This window comes from Kogia breviceps, chromosome 8, assembly GCF_026419965.1.
Source record: "Kogia breviceps isolate mKogBre1 chromosome 8, mKogBre1 haplotype 1, whole genome shotgun sequence".
Classification (NCBI taxonomy): domain Eukaryota; kingdom Metazoa; phylum Chordata; class Mammalia; order Artiodactyla; family Physeteridae; genus Kogia; species Kogia breviceps.
Window position 1 is genome coordinate 103,270,693 of NC_081317.1, and position 25,030 is coordinate 103,295,722.

Here is a 25,030-nt window from a genome sequence, read left to right on the forward strand (position 1 = left end):
TCAGTTGTGGCACACGGGCTTAGTTGCTCTGCGGCATGTGGGATCTTCCTGGACCACGGCTCGAACCCGTGTCCCCTACATTGGCAGGCAGATTCTTAACTGCTGCACCACCAGCGAAGCCCTGTATCTTTTTTTTTAATACTGCATAACAAATTACCACAAATTTAGCTGCTTAAAACAGCACATTAGTTATCTCATAGTTACTGCAAGTCAGAAGTCCAGGCACAATATGGCTAAATTTGCTGCTTAGGGTCTCACTGGGCCAAAATTAAGGTGTCACCAAGGGCTGTGTTCTCATTTGGAGCTTGGTGTCTTCTAAGCTCACTAGTTGTTGGTGGTCCTTATTGACTGTAGGATTAAGGCCCCTATTTTCCTGCTAGCTGTTGGCTAGAAACTACCCTCAGTTTCTAGAGCCCAAATGCATCTCTCTGCCTTCCTCTTCTGTGATCAGCCAGCTGGAGAAAACACTCTGCTTTTCAGAGGCTCACCTGATTAGGTCAGGCCCACCCAGGAGAATCTCCCTTTTGCCATAATGATACATAATCATGGGAGTCTTGGCATATTTCCAAGTTCCACCCACTCAAAGGGGCACAGATTATATAAAGGTATAGGTCATTGCAGGTCATTTTAGAATTCTGCCTACCACACTATATACTCAAAAAGATAAGAAGATATGGATATATAAGGATGTTCATTATAGTGTTAACTGTAATAGCAAAAAACAAAAAGAATCGAAATGTCAATAAAGGACTGCTTAAATAAGGGATAATACATCTAAAAAATGGAATGTTAGGCAGCTGTTGTAAGATCAAGGTATATCTAGATGTAGTGATATGGAGAGCTGTTCAGATACATTGTTAGGTGACGGAAGCCATTTGCAGAACACGTATAGTGTGATCTCCTTTGTAAATTAAAAATATATAAGGTGCAGAAGTAATTGGTAACAGTGATTACCTGTGGGAAGCTGGATCCGGAGGACTAGTACTTTTAATTTTTTATCTTCCCATAGGACTCCTTGAATTAGCTTTTTCTCACCACTATGTAATACTATTATAACAATTTTTTAAACTGGTAACTTTCAAATTATCCATTTGGGGCCCAAGCATTTAAAAGGCTTTTTAAAGCATCCCAGATAATTCTGTAGCACACTGCTGGTTAAGAACACCTCTTCCAGAGGCTTGGAAAGTATCTACTGTTTGTCATTTGAGAACCACTTCATCAAGTACTTTAAAAATTGGAAATATTTTGCATTGTTTTTCTAAGCCAAATATTAGGGTGGTCCTCATTACACCTCTGTTTCTTTACCTGGGAAAATTAAACAGTGCCTATCAGGCAGTTAACAAAGGCCCTGGAATGCTCAATATTTGGCAATAGATAAGTAATGAAGAAAAAGCTGTGTATGGATGCCTCTGAATTAAGATTCATGTTTTTTTGGTAACATTCTATCTAATTCTTCCTCTGTTTTTTTCATAGTTCTTTTTTTGATTAGTATAATTGGTTCAGACTGTTTTCAGAAAATAGAACAATAGGTTTGGGAAACAGTTTGAGTGTGTCATTTTGCACAGGATTTCTTATCTCAGGTTTTTCTTTGCTTTTCACATGCTTTAATTTAGTTAAACCACGTTTCTTTCTTTTTCTCTTATCTGCCAAGATACTCCTGTTTCATTCTAATGCTGCATCCGAAATGTTAATAAATCTTGGAATAAGCACACAAATTCAAGTACAATTTCAAATTTTGTCCCTATGTAAGGAAAGAGCATGTGTGCCACTTTGCATGAGTGTTTTTACTGATAAGCTGATCTTTCTTAAAGGGCCACTGTGACATTTAGAATCAGCACCTCATAATTACTGTTAAGTGATGCTTAGTTCCAAATTATGCAGCTGCAATCTTGTTAATATTTCTAGGAGGGGCAGGTGGAGGCTTTTCTTTTCTTATATCAAGTTTTAAAGTGCTTTATATTGCAGAGATTTTTTTTTCTTTCAAGTCCAGAGATAATTTGAGTAGCAAAGTATAACAGTTAATTTTTGACATATTTATCTTTGCAAAAACATTTCTTTATTGTTATGTACTTGGAAAGCAAGAAACCTAGTGGCTTTATGATTCCATCTCACCGCTCTGGGTCCATATTTCTAAAGTAAATTAATTTCTTATTTCCAAGGGCCCCTTTTTTGATGTGTAGTTAAACAGCTTACTGAAATTGCAGGAGGTTCCAGAAACTCCTGTAACTTTGCTAATGAAAACAGTATTGTTATGACAGGTTGATTTTTTTAAAAAATAAACAAATGTTTGCCATTGTTCATTACTTATAGTACCAAGAGATTGGTGTGGTTAGATTGTGGTATATCCATAAAGTGAAATATTATATAGATATTAAAAAATAACAAAACTCTTCATATAACGATGTGGCATGATCTCCAAAATATAAATCCAAAAAACGGTAATTCCCTGGCAGTGCAGTGGTTAGGACTTCATGCTCTCACTGCCAGGTGCCTGGGTTCAATCCCTCATCCGGGAACTAAGATCCCTCGTGCTGCACAGCACAGCCAAAAAAGAAAAGTCCAAAAAGGGGCTTCCCTGGCGGCACAGTGGTTAAGAATCCGCCTGCCAATGCAGGGGACACGGGTTCGAGCAGCGGAGCAACTAAGCCCGTGCGGCACAAGTACTGAGCCTGTGCTCTTGAGCCCGAGAGCCACAACTGCTGAGCCCATGAGCCACAACTACTGAAGCCTGCACGCCTAGAGCCCATGCTCTGCAACAGAAGCCACCACAATGAGAGGCCTGCACACCGCAACGAAGAGTAGCCCCCTCTCGCTGCAACCAGAGAAAAGCCCACATGCAGCAACAAAGACTCAACGCAGCCAAAAGTAAAATAAATAAAACAAAATAAATAAATTTATTTAAAAAAAGAAGTCCAAAGAGCAAGTGAAAACAGTGTACATGTTCTACATTTATCTTAAAAAACAAAAGGATGTTGTGAAAATGGAATAAATATACATATCTGCATATGTACGCATAGAATATCTTTATAAAGACACCCAGGAAGCTAGTTGCCTGCAAAGAGGGGGAAGAGGCACTAATTCTGAACCTTTTTTTTTTTTTTTGAACCTATTAACCTTTGTTTTAAAAAAACAATGAAAGCAAATAAAAACTAAAACAAATATATAATCACTGTTTAGACCTGGTCATGGTTTCCTGCAAATAGTGCTGACTCTCAAAATAACTTTCAAAGAATATTGTTGAGAATTTTGTTTTGTTAATGTTATATTATTGATACTAGTTAGAACTTGTATCAGTGTGATCCTGTGACTGAGGTGCATGTTTCCTTCATTATGGGATGTATCTTACAATTTATCATGAAAACAAAACACTTGAGTCAGCTCATTTAACCTTTGGTAATGATCTATTTGGCTCTTTAGATTCTCCTACTAAATATTTAATTTAAAAATAATGATTGGGAGGAGTATTGCATCATGTTAAGAGCATGAACAGGTTCTAGTCCTGCCACTTACTAGTTGCAGCTTTGGCCAAGTGAGCCCAGTTTCCTCAGCTTTTTAATGAAGGTAATGTACCTACTTCACAGGGTTTCAATGAGGGTAAAATAAGGTAATTTTATTGGTTAACACGTATATAGAACCAACTTTGTGTCATACATTATTCAATGCATTTTACATATGTGAATTCATTTAATCCTCACGGCAACCTTGTAATGTAGGTGGGTATTATTATTAGGCCTATATTATAGATGAGGAAGTAAAGGCACAGAGAGTCAAGTAATTCGTCCAAGGTACTATTGCTAGTAAGTGGCAGAGCTGAGGTTCGAATCCAGGAAGTCAGGCTCCAGACTCCATTCCACTGTGTTGAACACTTAACTCACTGATGGCACAGGTACATTGTGAGCCTTCAACAGATTTCAATAATAAAGGTGATATAACAATAAATATTACTATACAAGGATTATATATCCATGCTAGAAAATACAGCTAAACTAAGTCATCTTCAATCTAACCCCTCAGAAAATAAAAATGTTGGTATTTATATACATATTCATCAACTCTAAGAAAATAAAAATGGTAACATTCCGTAACCCATTTTGGTTGTGCGCTTTGTTTAATTTGATTTGTGACTTCCTGTTTTAATTTACAAAATGGGTTAAGACACTGTATTACCTTCTGTCTTTCTCCAGACTCGGTAGTCTTCTGGAATTAGGCTAAGGAACTCTTTTGAGTCATTCTTTGGGTTGAAAGGCATCTTATTGATGTAAAGTGGTATTTGGAGCATGAATTAATAACTAATTAAAATCCCTGCCTATATACAACCTCAGGACTCTTACAAAGGAATTCCTTATTGATGTTGGCAACAGGGGGAACTCTGGCTCCATGGATTTACAGGAGAAAAAGTCAATCACTGGCCACAAATGAAAGGGTTTTTTTCCCTTGATTTTTTTTCCTTTAACACACTCTCTGGCCATTGCTGGGTCTACTTCTGAGATAGCCAAACATGTAGTGCTCAGGTACAAAGCAGAATATAAGGATGTAATTGCAAGGAGATACAAAGATGCAGAAGACATGGCTCTTATTAACTTGGATGTCATAATAGAATTAGCATATATTGTAAAATAGATGATTCTAACTGCCTTTGTGGTAACACAGAATGCTCTAAAAGATTATAAAGGAACTCACAGCCTCCCTTAATGCCCTCAAATCCTGATCAGTATTGGCAATAGGCAGTCTTCACCTTCAGGGATGAAGCACCTTAAGTGTGGTCCACTGGTTACACCTTCCCTTTAGGGATCTCTCTCCAGTCATTCCTGCTACCCATGTACTGCACTCTGGCCCAAATCTGGACACATCACCCTTCATATTATTCCCCAAAGCCTTGCCAAGACCAGGCTCTGATACTTGAACATGTCTTTTCTAAAAGCATGGAGATTACAAGAAGAAAATAAACACAGAACTAATTACCAACTAGATAATCTGACTCACTTGCTATAGTGTTGTTCTCTGGGCCCTGTAGGCTTTGTCTCATCTTCACAGAATCCTGGAAGAGAAGGAGCTCACAGTTTGGTAGGGCTGCCTGCCTGTATAACTTGTGGCCGTCTCCACCAGTATGCACCTGCTAGCATATTGGCTTTTTGAACCCAAGGCCAAAGAATTCCCTTTCTCTTTAAACTAAAGCCATCTGCCAACTATTATTTCATGACCTGTTCTTTTTGGTTTTTTTTGTTTTTTTTTTTTGCGGTATGCAAGCAGGCTCAGCAGCCATGGCTCACGGGCCCAGCCGCTCCGCGGCATGTGGGATCTTCCCGGACCGGGGCACGAACCCACGACCCCTGCATCGGCAGGCGGACTCTCAACCACTGCGCCACCAGGGAAGCCCATGACCTGTTCTTTTTAGATAATTGTGGAAGCCAACCCACTGTCTACCAGCTGGAGTGTTTTTTTGTTCTGTAGCCTCAAAATGACAACCACATCAAAATAGAGTTCACTGAGATGAACATTTTTACATAAAATAAAATCAGGACATAATTTGCTTGAAGACCTTAAAAATCATGAGCAAAAATATTGACATTTTATTGATGACGCCTAAAACTTCAGTTTCTATTTATATGTCTTCAATACCACCAGGGAGTCTTTTTAGACCCAACAAAATATTCAGACTCACGAGAGACCCATACATGGCGTCCATCCTAGAAGAGTACAGCTCAGGAAGGGCAGCATCAGGCATCCCTTTTCGTGGAGTAGTCCTCCTAGAAGTACATGCCGCAGTCTGGAGCTTTTCTGCCTTTTGCCTCCCTTTCTCCCACCCTCTCCTAGTCACAGCTCAGGTGCAAGGAAACAGTATCCACATTGGGCAGATTAGGGAGCCACCCTGGCTTGAAAGCCTCATGCATCACAAGTGCCAGTATCTTTTGTGAAAGCTTTATTGGCATAGCTTCCAGGGTCCCACGAGGGACATACCTTAAGAGTCACCACGCTCAGAGAAGCCCAAAGCTATAGCTTCCGCCAGGTAACTGAGTAATTTTTACCATAAGAAATGTTGCCTAGGGGCTTCCCTGGTGGCGCAGTGGCTGAGAATCCGCCTGCCGATGCAGGGGACGCGGGTTCGTGCCCCGGTCCGGGAAGATCCCACATGCCGCGGAGCGGCTGGGCCCGTGAGCCATGGCCACTGAGCCTGCGCGTCCGGAGCCTGTGCTCCGCAACGGGAGAGGCCACAACAGTGAGAGGCCCGCGTACCGCAAAAAAAAAAAAAAAAAGAAAAAGAAAAGAAAAGAAAAGAAATGTTGCCTAATAACACAGTTGATTACATTCACCTTATCAGGTTTCCAGGACAACAGAGCTGGAAAGTTAATCCAAGGTCACACTTGTAGAAAAAGAGGGAGATTTTGTTTGCCCTTTATCCCCAACTTTTCAGAAATATCTTTACAAAGATGATTGTGTTTTCAAATTTGCCTGTAACAAATGGCTTTGGAGTAGCTTCATAATCAACTGGCATATATCCTTTTACATGTATGATAAATTTTAACTCTCTTCCTTTGTTTTTCCTTTTTTGATAGGTCGAATCAAATATTCTGAACAGGTGTATGATGCGTGTATGGAAACATTTGACTGTCTTCCTCTTGCTGCCCTCTTAAACCAGCAGTTTCTGTGTGTACATGGAGGAATGTCACCTGAAATTACTTGTTTAGATGACATTCGGAAAGTAAGTAATCTTTCATTAGTCTCATGGAGTAAATATGCTTTTAATTTTGTTTTTTATTACAGTCAACTAATATGTCTTTATTGCTGAAAATTTTTACAGATAATTAAAGTAAGAAAATGGAAATCACCTTTGATCTTGTCATTGGGCAATAACTACTGTTAACATTTTCCTAGATATCTTCCAGAAAATGTCTCATTTTTAAAAAATAAATTTATTTATTTTATTTGTTTATTTTTGGCTGCATTGGGTCTTTGTTGCTGCGCACGGGCTTTCTCCAGTTGCAGCAAGTGGGGGCCACTCCTCGTTGCAGCGCGCAGGCTTCTCGTTGTGGTGGCTTCTCTTGTTGTGGAGCACGGGCTCTAGGCATGCAGGCTTCAGTAGTTGTGGCATTTGGGCTCAGTAGTTGTGGCTCACGGGCTTAGTTGCTCCCCCTCATGTGGGATCTTCCTGGAGCAGGGTTCGAACCTGTGTCCCCTGCATTGGCAGGTGGATTCTTAACCACTGCTCCACTAGGAGCCCAGAAAATGTCTGATTTTTAACGAAGTCTGTGCTTCAACCAACTAGAAACATATTTTGAGTATAACCCTGAAACTTTAAATTATGTAACAATAAGGAAGGAAGAAAGCCAGGGTTCTAATCCCTGTACTGCCATTAATTGTGTAACCTTTACCAAATCACTTACCCTCTTAGATTTTCTTCTCTGTAAAATGAGGACGTTGAAATGGATGGTCTGAGGACTCTCCCAGCTCTGAAATTCATTGACTTTGACATTTCAGATGATAGAGTTTAATTGCTACACTTGCCTTAGTTGGTAATTATGATTTTCAGGATTGTGTATCTTCATGACTGAAAAAAGGAGATCAGTCTTTTTTCACTTATATTGATCTACATCACCAATCTTCTCTTCTCTACCTTGTATTCTCTTACCTCTCTTATATAGGTATAAGAGAGGTTTTCTCTGAATTAAGTTACTATCCTCAAGGTAAGAGGGTATGCCCGTATGCACAGCCTTTTCTGCTGCCGTGTTGTTATTAAATAAACAACATTTCTCTTTTACATAGTAAATCTTGAATTTTACAATTCTGAATCAATTGTATTAATAAAAAGCTCCCCTTTCACTTAGTAGAGGTCCTCTTCTTGGCATTCAGTTATCCTAGTTACTTGTTTTCTCTTGGCTTTCATGCATTAACCAAAGCAGCAGTGACTAAAGGCTTGAGTTAATAACTTATGTTGAAATGCCTCCACTGAATAGAATGGAAAGGATGAAAGCCTTTTGCAAAATAAAACTAGCATTCTTTAAAATAAAGAAATGTCCTTGGAAATGAGATAAACAATGAACAGAACCATTGCAAAACCCTTCCTGCTCTCATGGTAACATTGGCTCACCTAGGCAATTGAAATAAACTTTACAGGGTCTTTCTAATAAATAGTATGTTTCTATAGTGATTGGTTTCACATTCAAATTAAATGAGCACTGCTTTTAAGATTAAGATGTAAGGAGGTCCTTTTCTACTGTAGGGATAGGGATATTTATTAAAATTTAATACTAAAAACAAATAAAAATTGTATCTACATTTATTAAATGTTCATTTTCTTCCTAAAGGGCTTACCACCCACTCTCCTAATACATTCTTATGAGTGGAAAGGTGTTTTTTGACCCATACCATTTTCCAAAAGCTCTTTTGCTTTCATGATTTTTCTTCTTTTGGCTTTTACGTGTCTTTTAGTTAGACAGGTTTAAAGAACCTCCAGCCTTTGGGCCAGTGTGTGACCTGCTTTGGTCTGATCCCTCAGAGGATTATGGCAATGAAAAGACCTTGGAACACTATACCCACAACACGGTCCGAGGGTGCTCTTATTTTTACAGGTAAGCTAATCCTCAGAATATTAGAAAAAGGAAATTGTAACATATTTTATCAAATTATTTTTAACTACATATTTTGTATCTTGAATTTGTGTAGCTCAGGGACTTCTATTTAATTTTTTGATTAATTGAAGGCAGAAAACTCTGTTTGTTTTGTTTTTTATATTTTACTAGGTATTATGCCCTAATAAGTGTAATATACTGAACACGACTGAATAGAACATCTTGCAGTGCTTAAATATTGTTGTCTGACTCTAAATGATCTAGATTATTTGTTCCCAAACATCATCTATTGACTTTTTTAAAAATAAAGATTTCTTGGCTCTTCCCTCAGAGATTCTGATTCAGTAAGCCTGAGACAAGGGAATCCTGTTATTTTTTTAAAAAGCTCTCCAGCTTTTGGAACCACTGGTATTGGCAAAGATATAAAAAGAACAGGACACTGTGAACTAAGCCCAGGACATTTCCTGGAAGTTGGTTGTTGTCTTAAATCTCATATGTGAGCTTGCATTGTGCTTTGCCACTCCAAACTAGGGAGAATCAGGGAAGTTTGAAGCCTGAATTTTTTTTAAAAAAACCCAATATTTTATTCTAATAAATAATACCTGTATTTAGTACCCTGAAAAATCTTTGATAATTGCCTAAGATAATGCATTCATTAAATGAAATCCTGCACACAAAAGAAAGCCTCAGTTTTGCCATAGTTTTAACATTCTTCTAAGTAAACTTTTTTCATTCCATTCTGCCAACTTTAGCAGTGACTAATATGAAGTCATTTAAATTTTACTTCTCTTTACATTGCTTAAAATAAAGAACATAATTTTTTTTATTTTTTAGCAGATTATAAATTGGTACAATTTCTATGGCAGTGAGCTTGACAACATCTCTAAATTATAAATGGCCATGGCTTTTGTTCCAGAATTTCTACTTCTAAAATGTAATCCTGTGGCTATACAGTCAGTCCTCATTATTCACGAATTCTGATTTGCAAATTTACCTACTTGCTAAGATTTATTTGTAACCCTGGAATCAATACTCACAACACTTCCAGTCATTCACAGACATTCAGGCATACAGAGCAACAGAAAATTTGAGACACCCTGTGCACGTTCCGGCTGAGGTTGAACGTGCAGCTGCTCTGCCTCTTGTTTCAGCTCTCATACTGTAAGCAAGCATTCTTTTTGTGGTCTATTTAGTGAAACATTTCCCACATTTTTTGTTGGTGTTTTGCTGTTTAAAGTGGCCCCAAGCATACTGCTGAAGTGCTGTCTAGTGTTCCTATGTGCAAGAAGGCTGTGATGTGTTATATAAGCTCCATTCAGGAGTGAGTTATGGCACTGTTGGCCATGAGTCCCATGTTAATGAATCAACAGTATACATTAAATAAGGTGACTTTACACAGAAACACACATAAAACAAGGTTATGTGTTGATTAGTTGACGAAACGTTGTGACCAGAGGCTCACAGAACCGTAACCCTCTACTTCCCCTAGGAGCAGTGGTCCAGTATTCACTAGCTCAGTTTTTGCAGCAACTTTATAGAACACAGCTACTGCAAATGATAGGAATCAGCTGTACTTGAAAACGTGTAAAATGCATGTACAAGTTTTTCATTGTTGCATTATTTATGATGATGATTTTATACAACCTAAACGTTCAATAGGAGACTAGTTAAATAAATGCTTGTACATCCAGACAATGGAATGTACCAGACAATGCAATGAGGCTGTTTTTTAAAAATGAAAAAAAGAAAACAAATCCTTTATATACTGATTGGAATAATCACTAGTATGAAGTGAAAAAAAAGACATAGTAAAAAGCTATGTGTACCATCTGATGACATTTCTAAAAGGGGGGTTGTGCGTGTGTGTGTGCATAATTGCTTGAAATTGAATATGGAAACCAAGAACATTGCTTGCTTCCAGGGTAGCTGGAAGATAGAGGTAAGATGGAGGGAGACATTTCACTGTATAACTTTTTATATCTTTTAATTTTATGCCAGGTGAATGTGCAGCCTATTTTAAAACTTATTTTTTTCTAATGAACATAATAAGAAACAAAGATTAAACATAAATTAAATAATTAACACTTGGATAATTCCAGGATAATTTTGTATTCTCCAGTTCTTCGTATCAAACATTTGCCATTCAGAAAGGTACTAGTGCTAAAAGAATACGATAGGAGAGATGCAAATATCCTACCTTTCATTTGAATAAGGTTGGATATAGTATTTGTATTTGCTCCTGAAATATTCCTGCATAATATTATCTTGATATTGATATTACCTGTGAAGCTATAAGTAGGTTCTTTAACGTTTCTAGCAGTTTGACAATTTGAAAAATTGTATGTTCAGTTTTTAGCACCTACTACACACACACACACACACACACACACACACACACACACACACACACTGCTGTGATCCTTTTTTTATATCAAGATACCAAGAAAAGTTTTGGTGTTGTATTATTATTGTTGTGGGTTAAGAAAAAAAAAGGTGGGGGAGCTCTGCTTCTGTCCTAGGGTTGGTTGTCTGTTATCTGTGTCCTTGAACTGGAATGAATATCAGTGACATGGAAAAACAAGAGTGATGATTGCTAAGCTATTAATAAAAGTTCAGTGGTAATGAAAACCTATAATTCTAAAACAAATTTAACTCATTTCCTCTTGACTTTTCCCCTTTCTCCTATTAAAAAACAAGTGTTTTAATTCTGGATTTGTGTTTTCTATTTTCTTTTTCAGTTACCCTGCAGTTTGTGAATTTTTGCAGAACAATAATCTGTTATCAATAATCAGAGCCCATGAAGCCCAAGATGCTGGGTAAGTTATATTAAAACTGTACCATGACTTCCCTGGTGGTCCAGTGGTTAAGACTCCACATTCCACTGCAGGGGGGCACGGATTCAATCCCTGGTCAGGGAAGTAAGATGCTGCTTGTGGTGTGGCGTGGCCAAAAAAAAAAAACAACAACCAACTGTAACAAACAGCACTGCAGAGTTTTTGCCTTTAACATCAAGACAGACGGGCTGTCATTTCTCTTCCAGGTATCGAATGTACAGGAAGAGCCAAACGACAGGCTTTCCATCACTCATTACTATTTTCTCTGCCCCCAATTACCTAGATGTCTATAACAATAAAGGTAAAGGAGACCAGCAATATTTGAGTTTGAATTTGTGAGTAAATGTGAGCTCTAGTTTAATATGTATGTGCATAGGTAATTTTCTGAATATATATACATTTTAAATAAGAAAAAAAAGGGTCTTAATTGAAACAAAGGCCAAGAAACTTAGAATTTAGGCTTCTGCTTGGTTTTCATCTCCAAAGGATTTATTGGGCTCTGTGTGAGTATAAATAGTCTGATTTGTACTACTGAATCAAAATATAAGAAGAATAAATTACTTCAGGTTCAGGTTAGAACAGTCAGCATAAATTAACGGTTTTGATGAATTTAATTTATTTATAACAGTACTACCTCAATAAAATGTCACTGTTTAGTGTTTTAGTGTCTGTCCGTTAAGCTGTTTTTGCTCTTAAGAAATGATACAGTTAGAATGAATACTCTACAAAAAGTCATAAAAATCTTCATTTTAGTCCAAGCCCTGCCAGAAACTAATAGTGTGACTTTAGGTAAGTCATATAATCTTTCTTAACCTCAGGTTCCCATATAAAAAAGATAATTGGTTATACACATGCCTTTTGATCCAGATATTCTACATCTAAGACTTTTAGTCTATTTTAGTCATTTTTTTTTAATTTAACTTTTATGATTCCTAGTTCATTAAGTTTTGTATCAGAGCAGTGGTCTACTTAGAAACCTCCTCTGTAACATGCCTCTGTAACTATTTTGTTGTATGACTATAAAATAATAGAACTTTTAAACAAACATGCCAGAACAAATATATCCAAGTGAGTATTGTCCCTTCAAGGTAGTTACCTTGGGAGGTTATACATTTATTCCAACAATGCTGCCCGTTGTTCAAACATTTTTGGAACTCCTCTTTTGGCATTGCCTTCAGAGTCTGCGACACATTCTTTTGACTATCCTCAATGATGGGAAATCTTCGTCCTTTGAGGGTGGATTTGATTTTTGGAACAGCCAAAAGTCATTCGGAGTCAAGACTGATGAATAAGGTGAGTGATCAAGCTAGACGATACCATTTGGGGTCAGGAACAAGGTATGATTATAACGTAATGAGACTGGTTTTTCCTGTGTTGCTTATAAAATGGCTCTGGAGGCAATTCCAAAAGAGGAGTTCCAGAAATGTTTTGAGTGATGGCAGCATCTTTGGATTAAATATACAGTAAGGCAGCAAGGTATATTGATAAGAGCACCGAGCTAGGAGTCAGAAATCCTAGTCTAGTCCTGCTTCACTTTTAAATTCACAGTTAATGAGATACTTAACTTCTCTGAGCCTCAGTTTGTCCTTAAAATAACTGTGATATAGGCTTGTTGGAGATAAGTCGGAATAATCAAAATGAATATTAAAAGCATTGGTCAAACTATAAATTGCTGTACTACTATAACATTCTACTGTTATTTTGCCTGGTGTGATTACAGCAAAGGACCACACTCATCTGATATATAAGGTCTGGTGTGTTTGTCGTTGGTGGTTTCTTAAGTCTCATTACTTTATAGTCATATCTTGTATATGCAGTTTGGGAGAGAAGTTTAAAAGAGGTCCACAGTATATTTACTACTTCCTCTATTTCAGAGTAGACTATGAAATGGCACATCTCATTTCAGTCTGTTTTGGAACAGTTATCTCTGAATGTCCTTAGTGACTTGCTGTCCATTTTAAAAAGGCATTTCTTTGACTTAAATTCTCTTCCAGTCTTATATTTTCTTTTTGCTTCTCGTCAATCTTTTCTGAGTCTTAGCTATCCTATAATACTCTGCTTCTCCCTAACTCCATTCTTTCTTATTTCCTTTTTCCTAATATTTCCAATACATTAGAAACTTAGTTTTTGTTCTCATTTCCTCCCTTATGAATGGTATGTGCCATTTATGTTGTCAAACTTCCTCAAGGACAGTGTCCCTAGTTCTCTTATCTATGATGAAGACTTTCCCTTCTTACTTCCTTTATTAACCTAACTATTAAAAGTGTCTATTGAGGGAATTCCCTGGCAGTCCAGTGGTTAGGACTTGGCACTTTCACTGCCAGGGGCCTGGGTTCAATCCCTGGTTGGAGAACCAAGATCCTGCAAGCTGCACAGCGTTGGCCAAAAAAAAAAAAAAAAAAAAAAAAAAAAGTGTTTATTGATTGCCCAGTGGATTTATCAGTGTGCTAATCTGAAACATATCATCTAAATCAGCAATCACTTTACTAGCTTACTAACTGCCAGTTCATTCTTTGCCATATTCTAATCTGGTCTTGTTCTTGATTATTCCTTTAGTAAACTGTTAAAGTCACAGTTGATTCTGAGTTTTTTGTTGGCTTTGACATAATTGGTAACACACTTTACCTTGAAACAATCTTATTTTCCTTGGTTGTTTCTTAACCTTTGGCTGGGGGGAGGAGGGCCTGTGACATCTAAAATAATCTCTGGTGGTACTCAGTTATTCACCACACAAGTACCTCTTTTCTTGAAAAAGGCAACTCTATCCCCTTCTCCTTCTTTTTCTCTTACTGTTGTTTTTCTTTCTTGTATATTCTTTAGACTTACTGGTACCAACAGGCATTTCTTAGTTCCACTGGTTACATGAAAGACCTTTAAGTCATGATTTTTAAACATCTCTATTTCTATTTTTGTGTCCACCTCCCACCTCTTTTTCTTGTGTAGATTGAGGGAGTTGTTGAATATTTATATATTCATCTAACCTAAGTAAAATACATATACTTGAAAATAATGGGACGTGTACATTGTAACCAGTATTAGAAGCTTCTTAAAAGCTGAAAATCCTATTTTCATATATTTTCTTTATGATCTATGGTGTACATTTTAAACATCCAGTGACTTTAATTTTGAGAATACTAGGCTATCCTGCAATAAGCAAAGAGACAGGAATCAGGAGATGACCTATAACTGTCATTTCTAGAGAACTATTATTATACCCTATTCTATTTATGATCATAGTAAGAATAATTAAGAGAATAATGCAAACTACATTGCACTGCTGGTGATGAAAACTAAGGGATTGCATTTTTTTTTTTAAGTTTTAAATATAAAGAAAATCAGTTTGGTACCAAAGTATGCGTGCCATATATATATGAACTGGTTAATATTAAACATTTATAGAGTGTGAGCAATATACTAACTGTGTATAGGAGAGACGGGCATTTTTTTCTTCACATACTATATGCAGAATGATTTAATCTACTTTGAACCTTATTAAACTGCTCCAAGTTTACCATCTATCTGTATCCCCCACTATGAATTAATAACTGCTATGTTATAAACTCCTAAAAAGTTTATAAAATCTTTGGCTCTGGCTAATGACTAGGAAAACAGGCTGTGTTCATTTAATGAGAAATGTTTGCCCTCAGAGGAAAGTTGTAATTGTAACCACTTGGCCTATAAAGGGAAATTATGATGAAATTTTTCTCATGTGGAATCTGAGATTTCTAGAGATAGTTACTGTGCAAGACCCTTTGAAGTTTCAGAGCTTAGTTTCTTTTGTACTTTTATTATATATAAGAGCTCTTCAGGTAACTTTGTTTCTTGGGATAATTCTTAAAAGAATGAACTATATAACATGCTTTAAGATTTTCCATCTGTCTTGAATTTATAAATGGAAAGTAAGTTCTTGAATTCTTTGTAGTAGGTACGCAGCTGTACAAAGTGTACTAGTTGCCATGTCATTTTCCTCTGTGCCAGACTTTCCTCCTTTTTCCTTTTTAGCTGCTGTGTTAAAATATGAAAACAATGTCATGAATATCAGGCAGTTTAACTGTTCTCCACACCCATACTGGCTTCCAAACTTTATGGATGTTTTCACGTGGTCTTTGCCTTTTGTTGGGGAAAAAGGTAAGAGAACTAAAGCATCTGGACCATCAATTGTCCTAACTAGTGACTGAGCACCCTTATATTTGCATGAGTCCCCTGATGGTTCAGAAATGTTTTTCTTAAAGCTATCAGAAATGTTTTCTATTTTCATTGTTCTCTACAAAGATTTTTAAGTGGCACTTAATTGGTTTTAAAATTGTAACTCTAGTTGATTATGCTTTTCTTATTCTAAATATCAATTTAAAATAGCTGTCATCCTATAATCAAGATGTTAAAATAACATAAGTAACAATGAAATAACCATTCCTTCAGTGATTTCTGCAGCGATAGAGATTTAAATAGGAATTATTTTTCTTGGAATTTTATTTGTGCACCTATACAAATAAGCTGTGCAAATATATAAGCCTGTTGTACATAGGCCTGGTGGCTTAACTTCTTTGTAAAATGGAAGGAAGCCCTTTCATATGCATATCAGTGAAGAAAAGGCTCTGGCAGCAGTCTAATGAAATCAAGTAGTTATGCAATGGAATCTTCAAAGACTCCATACTTTAACTGGAGCAAGTCATCTCCCCCAAATCTATATAAACTTGAAGGTCTGCATTTAATGCTCTTCCTTACAGCTACTCTGAATAGCAAAATGACAAATCATTTTTATCTATGTTTATTTAACATATATGTTTATATATCCACATCATTTTAGAGAAAGTACCTTATTAATTATATAAATTTTGGGTTATTTTGTCTTATCATCTAGTCACAGAGATGCTGGTTAACATTCTCAACATATGCTCTGATGATGAATTGATTTCCGATGATGAAATTGAAGGTAAACTTGCCTTTTCCTCCTTTGAATCAGAAATGAAGAAGTTTTGGTTTTGGTTTTAGTTTGTTGTGAATAATTTTCTTTGTCTAATTAAAAAAAGAATTCTGCTCATTGTAGAAAAATAAAATTTGAAAAATACAGGAAACCATAAATAAAAAAAGTCACCCATAATCCTACCATCTCATAGATACCCACTGTTAACATCTTTATATAAATACTGTATTAGTGTCTTTTTTTCTCTTTTAAACAAAAATGAAGTCATTGATAGTTTTGCAAACATTTCCTGGGTTTTTTTTTTTTTTTTTTTTCTTGGTGGTACGCGGGCCTCTCACTGCTGTGGCCTCTCCCATTGCGGAGCGCAGGCTCCGGACGCGCAGGCTCAGCGGCCATGGCTCACGGGCCCAGCTGCTCTGCGGTATGTGGGATCTTCCCGGACCGGGGCACCAACCCGTGTCCCCTGCATCGGCAGGCGGATTCTCAACCACTGCGCCACCAGGGAAGCCCTTCCTGGGTTTTTTGTAGACCTCTTTTTAATGGTTACATAGTTATCCATGTCAGTCATTCTTTGTTTTATCCAGTCCCCTGCTGTTGGATATTGGATTTTTTCCAAATTTTCTTTTAAAACCCCATAGTTTTGAAAATTTTTATAGATAAATCTTTGCCTGTTCTGTTCAACAACCAATGTTTATTATATGCCTTATATGTACCAACAATTGTATAGGTCCTAAGCTCTCAAAAAGCTTATATTCTGGTGGTGGGAAAACAAACAACCAATGGATATGAGTCAAATATTGATATGTGGTATGAAAGAAAGGAAAACAATACTAGGAAATGAAAATTAACACTTTCTTGATTATTTCCATAGGATAAATTTCTAGAAATTGAAAATCTGTGTCAATTAGTACTTACAGCTTTAAATTGGATGCAGAGGACCTAGAAAAGCTATAACAGTTTACATTTTGTGTATGTGATACATAGTTCACAGTGTTCTCTCCAATACTATTTATAATTTTTTACAGTCTGCTGTTTAACTTAAATATTTATTTTTATGATGACTAATGAAGTTTTTTTCTTGTATTTATTGACCACCTTTATTTCTTTTTATGAGTTGTCAATTCATTTATTTTGCCCACTTTTCTACTGTTATGTGCATGTTTGTTTGTTTTTCTTATTGGCCTGTGAGAGATATTTATATAGTTACATTTTGTTGTATACATAGCCAAGTATTTTTTCCCTAATATGTTTCAGGAGATTTGATTTTAAAGATAGGTCCTAACTTATCTGAGAATACAGAAGATTCTGGAGAGATGGTAGCACCTTAGCACAAACCTCTGACCATCTCATTCTCCCCAAGCTTATGCTAAGGTGATTCATTCAGCTGTTAGGATGAGCTATATACATAGTGGAGAAAGCCTAGCTTACTTTGAGAATATAGACGAGAGTCCTATACATACTTATGCTTCAGATTCCACATTGAGGGTGCAGAGCAGATGGAGCATAGCTTGTGTTTACCTTTATGAATGGGATAGGAGATCACTGCAGGGAACCAGGTCTTGAGAAAATAGTGCAGCCAAGTGAAAATTAAAACAAAGAATTTAAGTTAGGAAAGGATGAAATATGTAAGAAATACATCTAGTAAATTTTATATTTAAATCTAAGTGGAAATGGAAATTATTGTGAACTCTATTGTATGTTTTAACTCTATTGTGTATATGTATCCTTGATTATCATAAGGACATGCTTACTAAATTATGCCCAAAGTTATATATGGATATATTTATTGAAGTACCATCTGTAGTAGCAAAAGAGTCAAACAATCTAAATATCCCTCAGTGAAGAACTGGGTAAATCAGTCACGATATATCCATATGATAGATTCTCCACATGGAATATTATTTCCCTCTGTAAGCCTCCTTTCTTCTCCCCTTATCTTCTAGTTAGTTCCTATTCAGCTTATTGTTACTTCGTCATGGAAGATATTTCTATTCTCCCTGACTAGATCCAACACCCCTGTCATGCTTTCATATCAATGGTGCTAACTTCTTAGCATTTGATAGAGTTGCGATTTTACATTTATTTATACTGTTACAAGATTAATATATTAATGTATTTAATAAGTGACAATACTGTTAAGTCACTCAACAGTAAATTCCCTGAGTGCTGGGACAAAATTCGTTCTTGCTTACCATTATCACCTTAAAGCCAAGTATAGTGCAATGAGCATAGTAGGTAAATATTTGTGGTATGAAGTACAACTATTAAAAAAATAAAAGAATGGAGTAGAGCTGTTGGTGCTGATATGGAAAGTGTATTAGATGTTAAGTACAAAAGTAAATGGATAGAATCCTCTTATTCCCATTTTTTACAAGGTGTGTGGGTATAAGCTGATACAGGATTTTAAAACTTTTTTTCCTGAAAGGAAATGAAGAATAACCTTTAGGTTAAGCTGGTGAATTGAACACACTCCTAATTCCATTCCTTCCTGAAACCACACTAAAAACTACAGTACAATTTTGGTTTTATCTAAGTGATATAAACTAAGGATTTTCACGTTAGTAATGCCAGACACATAGTTTAAATCAATCCTGACTCTTAAGACAACTAGAAAAGCTAGACAAAATATTTTAAAAAGTTGCTTCAAAGGCATTCAGAAAACTAAGAAAGTAATAAAGAATTACCAAGTAGAGATCTGGAAAAAAGGCATAAATCCAGAGAGGTAAGACATTTGGTTACGTATGGGACCAATTTTCTCCTAAAGACATTCATGAATATTAAAAGAGGGGGCTGAGAGGTTGACCAGCCCTCTTGATAGAAGCTAAAAAAAGTTGGGGTTCATGACTTGCCAAAGATGAATTGAGTGCTGGTAAGCTTCTGCTCATTGGTTTGGGACCCCTAAAGGTTGCATCTATGTAAAAGTAAGGGTGAACTGGAAATAGAATGCCCTGGAAGGGACTACAGCCTGTCTTCAAATCATTTCAATCTCTGAAATTTAAATAAGGTAGTCCCAAGCATCTGGCAAAAGCAAACCTCTTTAGACTAAGATAGCATTATGTAGAACTTTAAACTACTGCAAACTGTCTTTCAAATATAATACATGGCTCACAACCAAAAATAACTAGGCATATGAGGAGACATAACAAAATGAGTGAGAACCAGCAGAAAGAGAAAAAAATAAAAACAGACCCTCAGGTTCTCCAGACACTGGCTTTATCAGACCAAACTTTAAAATACGTATTCTAAAAAATAAAACAATGCTAACTGTTCAAGAACATAAAAGACTAGATTAAAATTTTTGGCAGAGAATTGTGAATTATAAAAAAGGATGGGCTTCCCTGGTGGCGCAGTGGCTGAGAATCCACCTGCCGATGCAGGCGACACGGGTTCATGCCCCAGTCTGGGTAGATCCCACATGCCGCGGAGTGGCTGGGCCTGTGAGCCATGGCTGCTGAGCCTGTGCATCCGGAGCCTGTGCTCCGCAACGGGAGAGGCCACAACAGTGAGAGGCCCGCGTACCACAAAAATAATAATAAAAATAAAAATAGGGCTTCCCTGGTGGCACAGTGGTTGAGAATCAGCCTGCTAATGCAGGGGACACGGGTTCGAGCCCTGGTCTGGGAAGATCCCACATGCCACGGAGCAACTGGGCCCGTGAGCTACAACTACTGAGCCTGCGCATCTGGAGCCTGTGCCCCACAACAAGAGAGGCCACGATAGTGAGAGGCCCGTGCACTGTGATGAAGAGTGGCCCCCGCTTGCCACAGCTAGAGGAAGCCCTCGCACAGAAACGAAGACCCAACACAGCCAAAAATAAATAAATAAACAAATGTGGGGTTTAAAAAAACAAAAACAAAAAAAACTTATTTAAAAAAAATAAAAATAAAAAGGGATGTAGCAGAGTTGATAAAGCACAAAAAGAAAATTCTAGGAATGAAAAATAAAAAACACAGCAGATTCAATAAAGCTAAACAAAGAGTAAATGAACTAGAATATAGGTCAGAAGAAACAACCTAGAATAAATCACAAAGAGAAAAAATAAAATACCCCCAAAAGTATAAGTGACATGGAGGATACAGGGAATAGGTATCACCGGTGTGTTTGGAATCCTAGAGAAGAGAGAGAGAATGGGGTAGAACCAGTATTTGAAGAGATAATGGATTGAAATTTTTCTAAAACTGACAAGTTAAGCCACAGATTGAAGAAGTCCCCCAAACCAAAGCAGAATGAATACAAAGAAAACTATCTAAGCACACCATAGTAAAAGTGCTTCAGATGAAAGACAAAGAAAAAAATCTTAAAGCAGCCAGGAAAAAAAAACAATTGATTACTTTCAAAAGAGAATAATTAAACTGACAGTAGATTCTCAAGCAAACAATGGAAGCAGGAAACCATGGAATGACATATTCAAAGCACTGAAAGATAATAATTGGTACATCTAGAATTCTATACCTAGCAGAAATACCCTTCAAAAATGAAGAAGAAATAAGCATTTTTCAGCTGTTCCTCCCTTTAAAAAAGATACTAAGAGAATTACCAGGAGACCCACACTAAATGAAATTCTAAAGAATATTTTTCAAACGGAAGGAAAATACCAGATGGAAGCTTGGAGAGTCAGGAAGAAATAAAGAGTACAAATAGCAGAAAATATGTGGGTAAATCAAGTTAATTTAGACCTTATTAAACAATAATAATTTTTGTTGGATTTAACAGACAGAATTAAAATATATGACAATAATAGTCAGCAGTGGGATAGAGTAAAAGTGTGTGAGGATGCTGTATTATTTGGGGAGAGGAGAAAAGTACCCGTTAACATTATACTTTGATAAGTAAGCGATGCATGGTGTAAGTAATTTTCAAGAAAGGAGGGCTTTTTAAAAAGTATGTAACCTTTAAGTTTATAGAAAAAAATGGCATGATAAAAAAATAACTTAGAAGGCAAAAAAGGAGGGAAGGTACCTATAACAACACTAGGACAAATAGAATAAATTATGTTGATAAATTTATCAGCAACTTCATTAAATGTAAATGAATAAAAGACAGATTGTCAGTTAAGATTTTTTTAAAAACATTTTATGATGGTTTATAAGAGACAGATCTAAAACATAAAGATACAGAAAATTTAAAAGTAAAAGGAGAATAAATATATAGTCCAAATACTAACCAAAGAAAAGCTGTTGTAGATAGATTAATATTACATGAAATAAATGCTAAAACAAAAATAAGATGGGGACTTCCCCGGCGGCCCAGTAGTTAGGACTTCACGCTTTCACTGCTGAGGATGTGGGTTCAATCCCTGGTCAGGGAACTAAGATCCTGCATGCCACATGGAGCATCCAAAAATTAAAATAAAATGAAATGAAGTGAAATTAATTACCCATGGGTCATATATCACAATGAAAATTTCAAAATATTTTGAGCTGAATGAAAATAAAAAGCAGTACATATTAAAACTTGAGGGCAGGCAGTGCACCAGGCAGGCCTGGGTTTGGGGCTGGAACCAGAACCTCAGCAGATGTTCACCGGTTGACAGCAGAGGAGAGGAACTGAGTTATACTTGACCTTAGAGCAGCAGGATGGTCAGAATTAAGTGAGAAAGGTGCCATCTACAAGGAGTTCTCTTTCAAATATTGTAATCAGGCATCTGGCTTTATGTCTCAAGTTACCTTACAAGCAGAGAAGACGAATCATCACCCAGAATGGTTCATTGTGTACAACAAGGTCCATATGCCCCTCACCTCACATGTCTGTGGGGGACTGACCAAAAGGGATGTGAAATTAGCCAAGTTTGTTGAAAAAGCAACTATTTCTGTGTGATTTCTTCCAAATGTATGTAAAATTTTATACACATCTTAGCTGCAATGTATTTTGAAGGCAATTTACATGAACAAATTAAGTTGTAAATTTAGTTCACCTTTATACCGCATTTTGTAAAATCAGTGCTTAAATAGAAAATGATATAAATTGAAAGAAAAAAATAGAACAACAAAATTTGAGGGATGCATCTAAAGCCATGTGTAGAGGAAAATTTATAGCCTTAAATGCATAAATTGGAAAAGAAGAAAGGTGAAAAATCAACATCTATCTCAGGAAGTTAAGGGAAAAATGGATAGCACATTAAACCTAAAGAAAGGAGGCGGAATGAAATAAAAAGTTAAGAGCAGCATAAGAAAACAGAAAATAAAATATAATATAGGGAATTCCCTGGTGGTCCAGTGGTTAGGACTCCACGCTTTCACAGCTGAGGGCCCAGGTTCAATCCCTGGTCAGGGAACTAAGATCCCACAAGCTGTGTGGTGCAGCCCCCCAGTATAAATAAATAAATAAAATATAGTATAGAGGTGCGGTAAAACCAGAATATACTCTTTTCAAGAGACTAATAAAATTGATAAATCCCTGGCAAGACTTATGAAGTAAAAAAGACAAAAATAACCAATGACAGAACTGAAAAAGGAGACATCACTACCAATCCTATAGATATTAAGAAAAATAACAAGAATAAATTTATACCAGTATAATTTAAAACTTAGATGAAATGAGTAGATTTCTAGAAGAATATAACTTACTCAAATAAAATGTTTGAAGATTTAACATTCAAAATTCATTCAGCACATACTAATGTAAGATATTAATAATAGTGGAAACTGGGAGAGGGGTACAAGGGAGTTCTCTATGCTATCTTAACGTTTCTATAGATATAAAACTATTCTAAAATTTAAAAATTTTATTTAAAAACTCAATCAGTCAATCAGTATAATTCACTACATTAAGAAAAAAATGGAGAAAAATCATTCCCTCATCAGATGTAGAAACAGCATTGCATAAGATTCATGTTTCATTTACAGTAGATCTCTTAAACTAGGCTTAGAAAGGAATTCTTTAATCTGACAAACAAACATAGCTGTGAAAATCTATAGCAAACATCATATGTGAAATATTGAAAGCTTTCCTTAGTGACTGGGAATAGACAAACATGCCAGCTATCCATACCTCTTTACAATATCATATTAGAAGTTATAGCCAGTACAGTAAGGCAAGAAAAAGAAATGCAAGGTATAAAGATTGGGAAGGAAGAAACAAAATGATCACCATTTATAGACAACATGATTGTGTATAGAGGAAATTTTAAAGAGTCTATAGATTATTTATGTGAATCAATAAGCAGATGCAGCAGAGCTGCTGGATACAAAGTCAAAAAGCAAAAATCGTTTGTATTTCTATTTACCAGCAACAAACAAAATGCAATTTTTAAAAAGATGCCATTGACAATGTCATTCCTAACAATAAATCTAACAGATGATGTGTGATACCTCTAAGCAACAAACTGTAAAACATAATTAGAAAAATTAAAGGACATCTAAATAAGTAGAAAGAAATAACATGTTCATAGATTATTGGAAGACTCAATATTATAAAGACATGTTATTCCCAAATTGATCTACAGATTCAATAAAGTCAAATATTAACAGACAATTTGACCCTAAAACTTATATGGAAATCCTAAGGCTAGTTTCTGAAATTCACATGGAAATAGTTAAAGTCTTGAAGAAAAAATAAGGTGAGAGAAGTTCTATAGGATATCAAGATTTATTACAAAGCTAAATTAACTAGAATTATTAGTGCAAGTACAGACAAGCAATGAAACAGAACAGAGAATCCAGAAATAGATCCACATATATATGGACACTTGATTTACACTAGAGGTGGCACTGCAGAGTAATAGGAAAATGATGGTATTGTTATGGTTTGGGGATATCTATTTGAGAAAAAAATTAAACCTGACCCCTATCATATTCCAAACAAAAATAAATTCCAGATGGATTAATACATTCAAGTATGATAGGCAAAACAATAAAGCTTCTAGTATTTATAATATAGAATGTGTTCATGACCTTGAGATAGAGGAAAATTTCTTGAACAGGACACAAAAAGCAGTAATGATACAGGAAACTATTGGACTACATTAAAAAATTAGAACTTGTATTTATCAAAAGACTCTATTTAAAGAGTGTGAAGGGACTTCCCTGGCAGTCCAGTGGTTAAGACTCTATGCTTCCACTGCAGGGGGCACGGGTTCGATCCCTGGTCAGGAAACTAAGATCCCACATGCAGCGGGATGGAAAAAAATAAATAAAATTAAATTAAAATTTTAAAAAAGAGTGTGAAAAGACAAGCTACAGAGTGGGAGAGGATATTTGCTACACAACCAAAAAATGGCTCATGCAGAATATATGAAGAACTACAGATCAGTGACATGAGACTTGAATGAGCACTTCACAAATGAGGATATCCAAATGGCCAGTAAAAATATGAAAAGTTATTCAACCACATTAGTCATCATGAAAATGCAAATTAAAACCACAATGGATGATTCTACACACCTACCAAATTGGCTAGAAGTGTTGGCCAGAATGTGTAGCAACAGGAATGCTTACATATTGAAGTGTAAATTGGTACATCCACGTTAGTAGATAATGCTAAACTGTTACCCAGAGTTGAACATATACATACCCTATAAATGAGCATTCTAATTATAGGAATGTACTTAAGAGAAATATGTGCAGCAAAGAGAAATGCACTGGAATATTCACAGCAGCTGAATTCAACATAGCCAAAAATTGGAATCAGCCCAAATGACCACTGACAGTAGAAAGGATAAATAAGTTGTGGCATATTCATATAGTGGAATTGTATACAATAATGAC

At 36.2% G+C, this 25,030-nt stretch overlaps 1 protein-coding gene across 4 annotated transcripts in view; it reads left to right on the forward strand.

Moving 5' to 3' along the window:
* Positions 1–25,030, forward strand: part of PPP3CC (protein phosphatase 3 catalytic subunit gamma) — a 90,766-nt gene that overhangs the window by 53,823 nt on the left and 11,913 nt on the right. For all 4 annotated transcript variants that reach the window (XM_067039861.1, XM_059072472.2, XM_059072471.2 and 1 more), the window contains exons 5-10: positions 6,555–6,700; positions 8,428–8,567; positions 11,306–11,383; positions 11,608–11,702; positions 15,404–15,529; positions 16,263–16,334. In XM_067039861.1, coding sequence (XP_066895962.1) covers positions 6,555–6,700; positions 8,428–8,567; positions 11,306–11,383; positions 11,608–11,702; positions 15,404–15,529; positions 16,263–16,334 — 657 coding nt within the window. The remainder of the gene's footprint in view (positions 1–6,554; positions 6,701–8,427; positions 8,568–11,305; positions 11,384–11,607; positions 11,703–15,403; positions 15,530–16,262; positions 16,335–25,030) is intronic.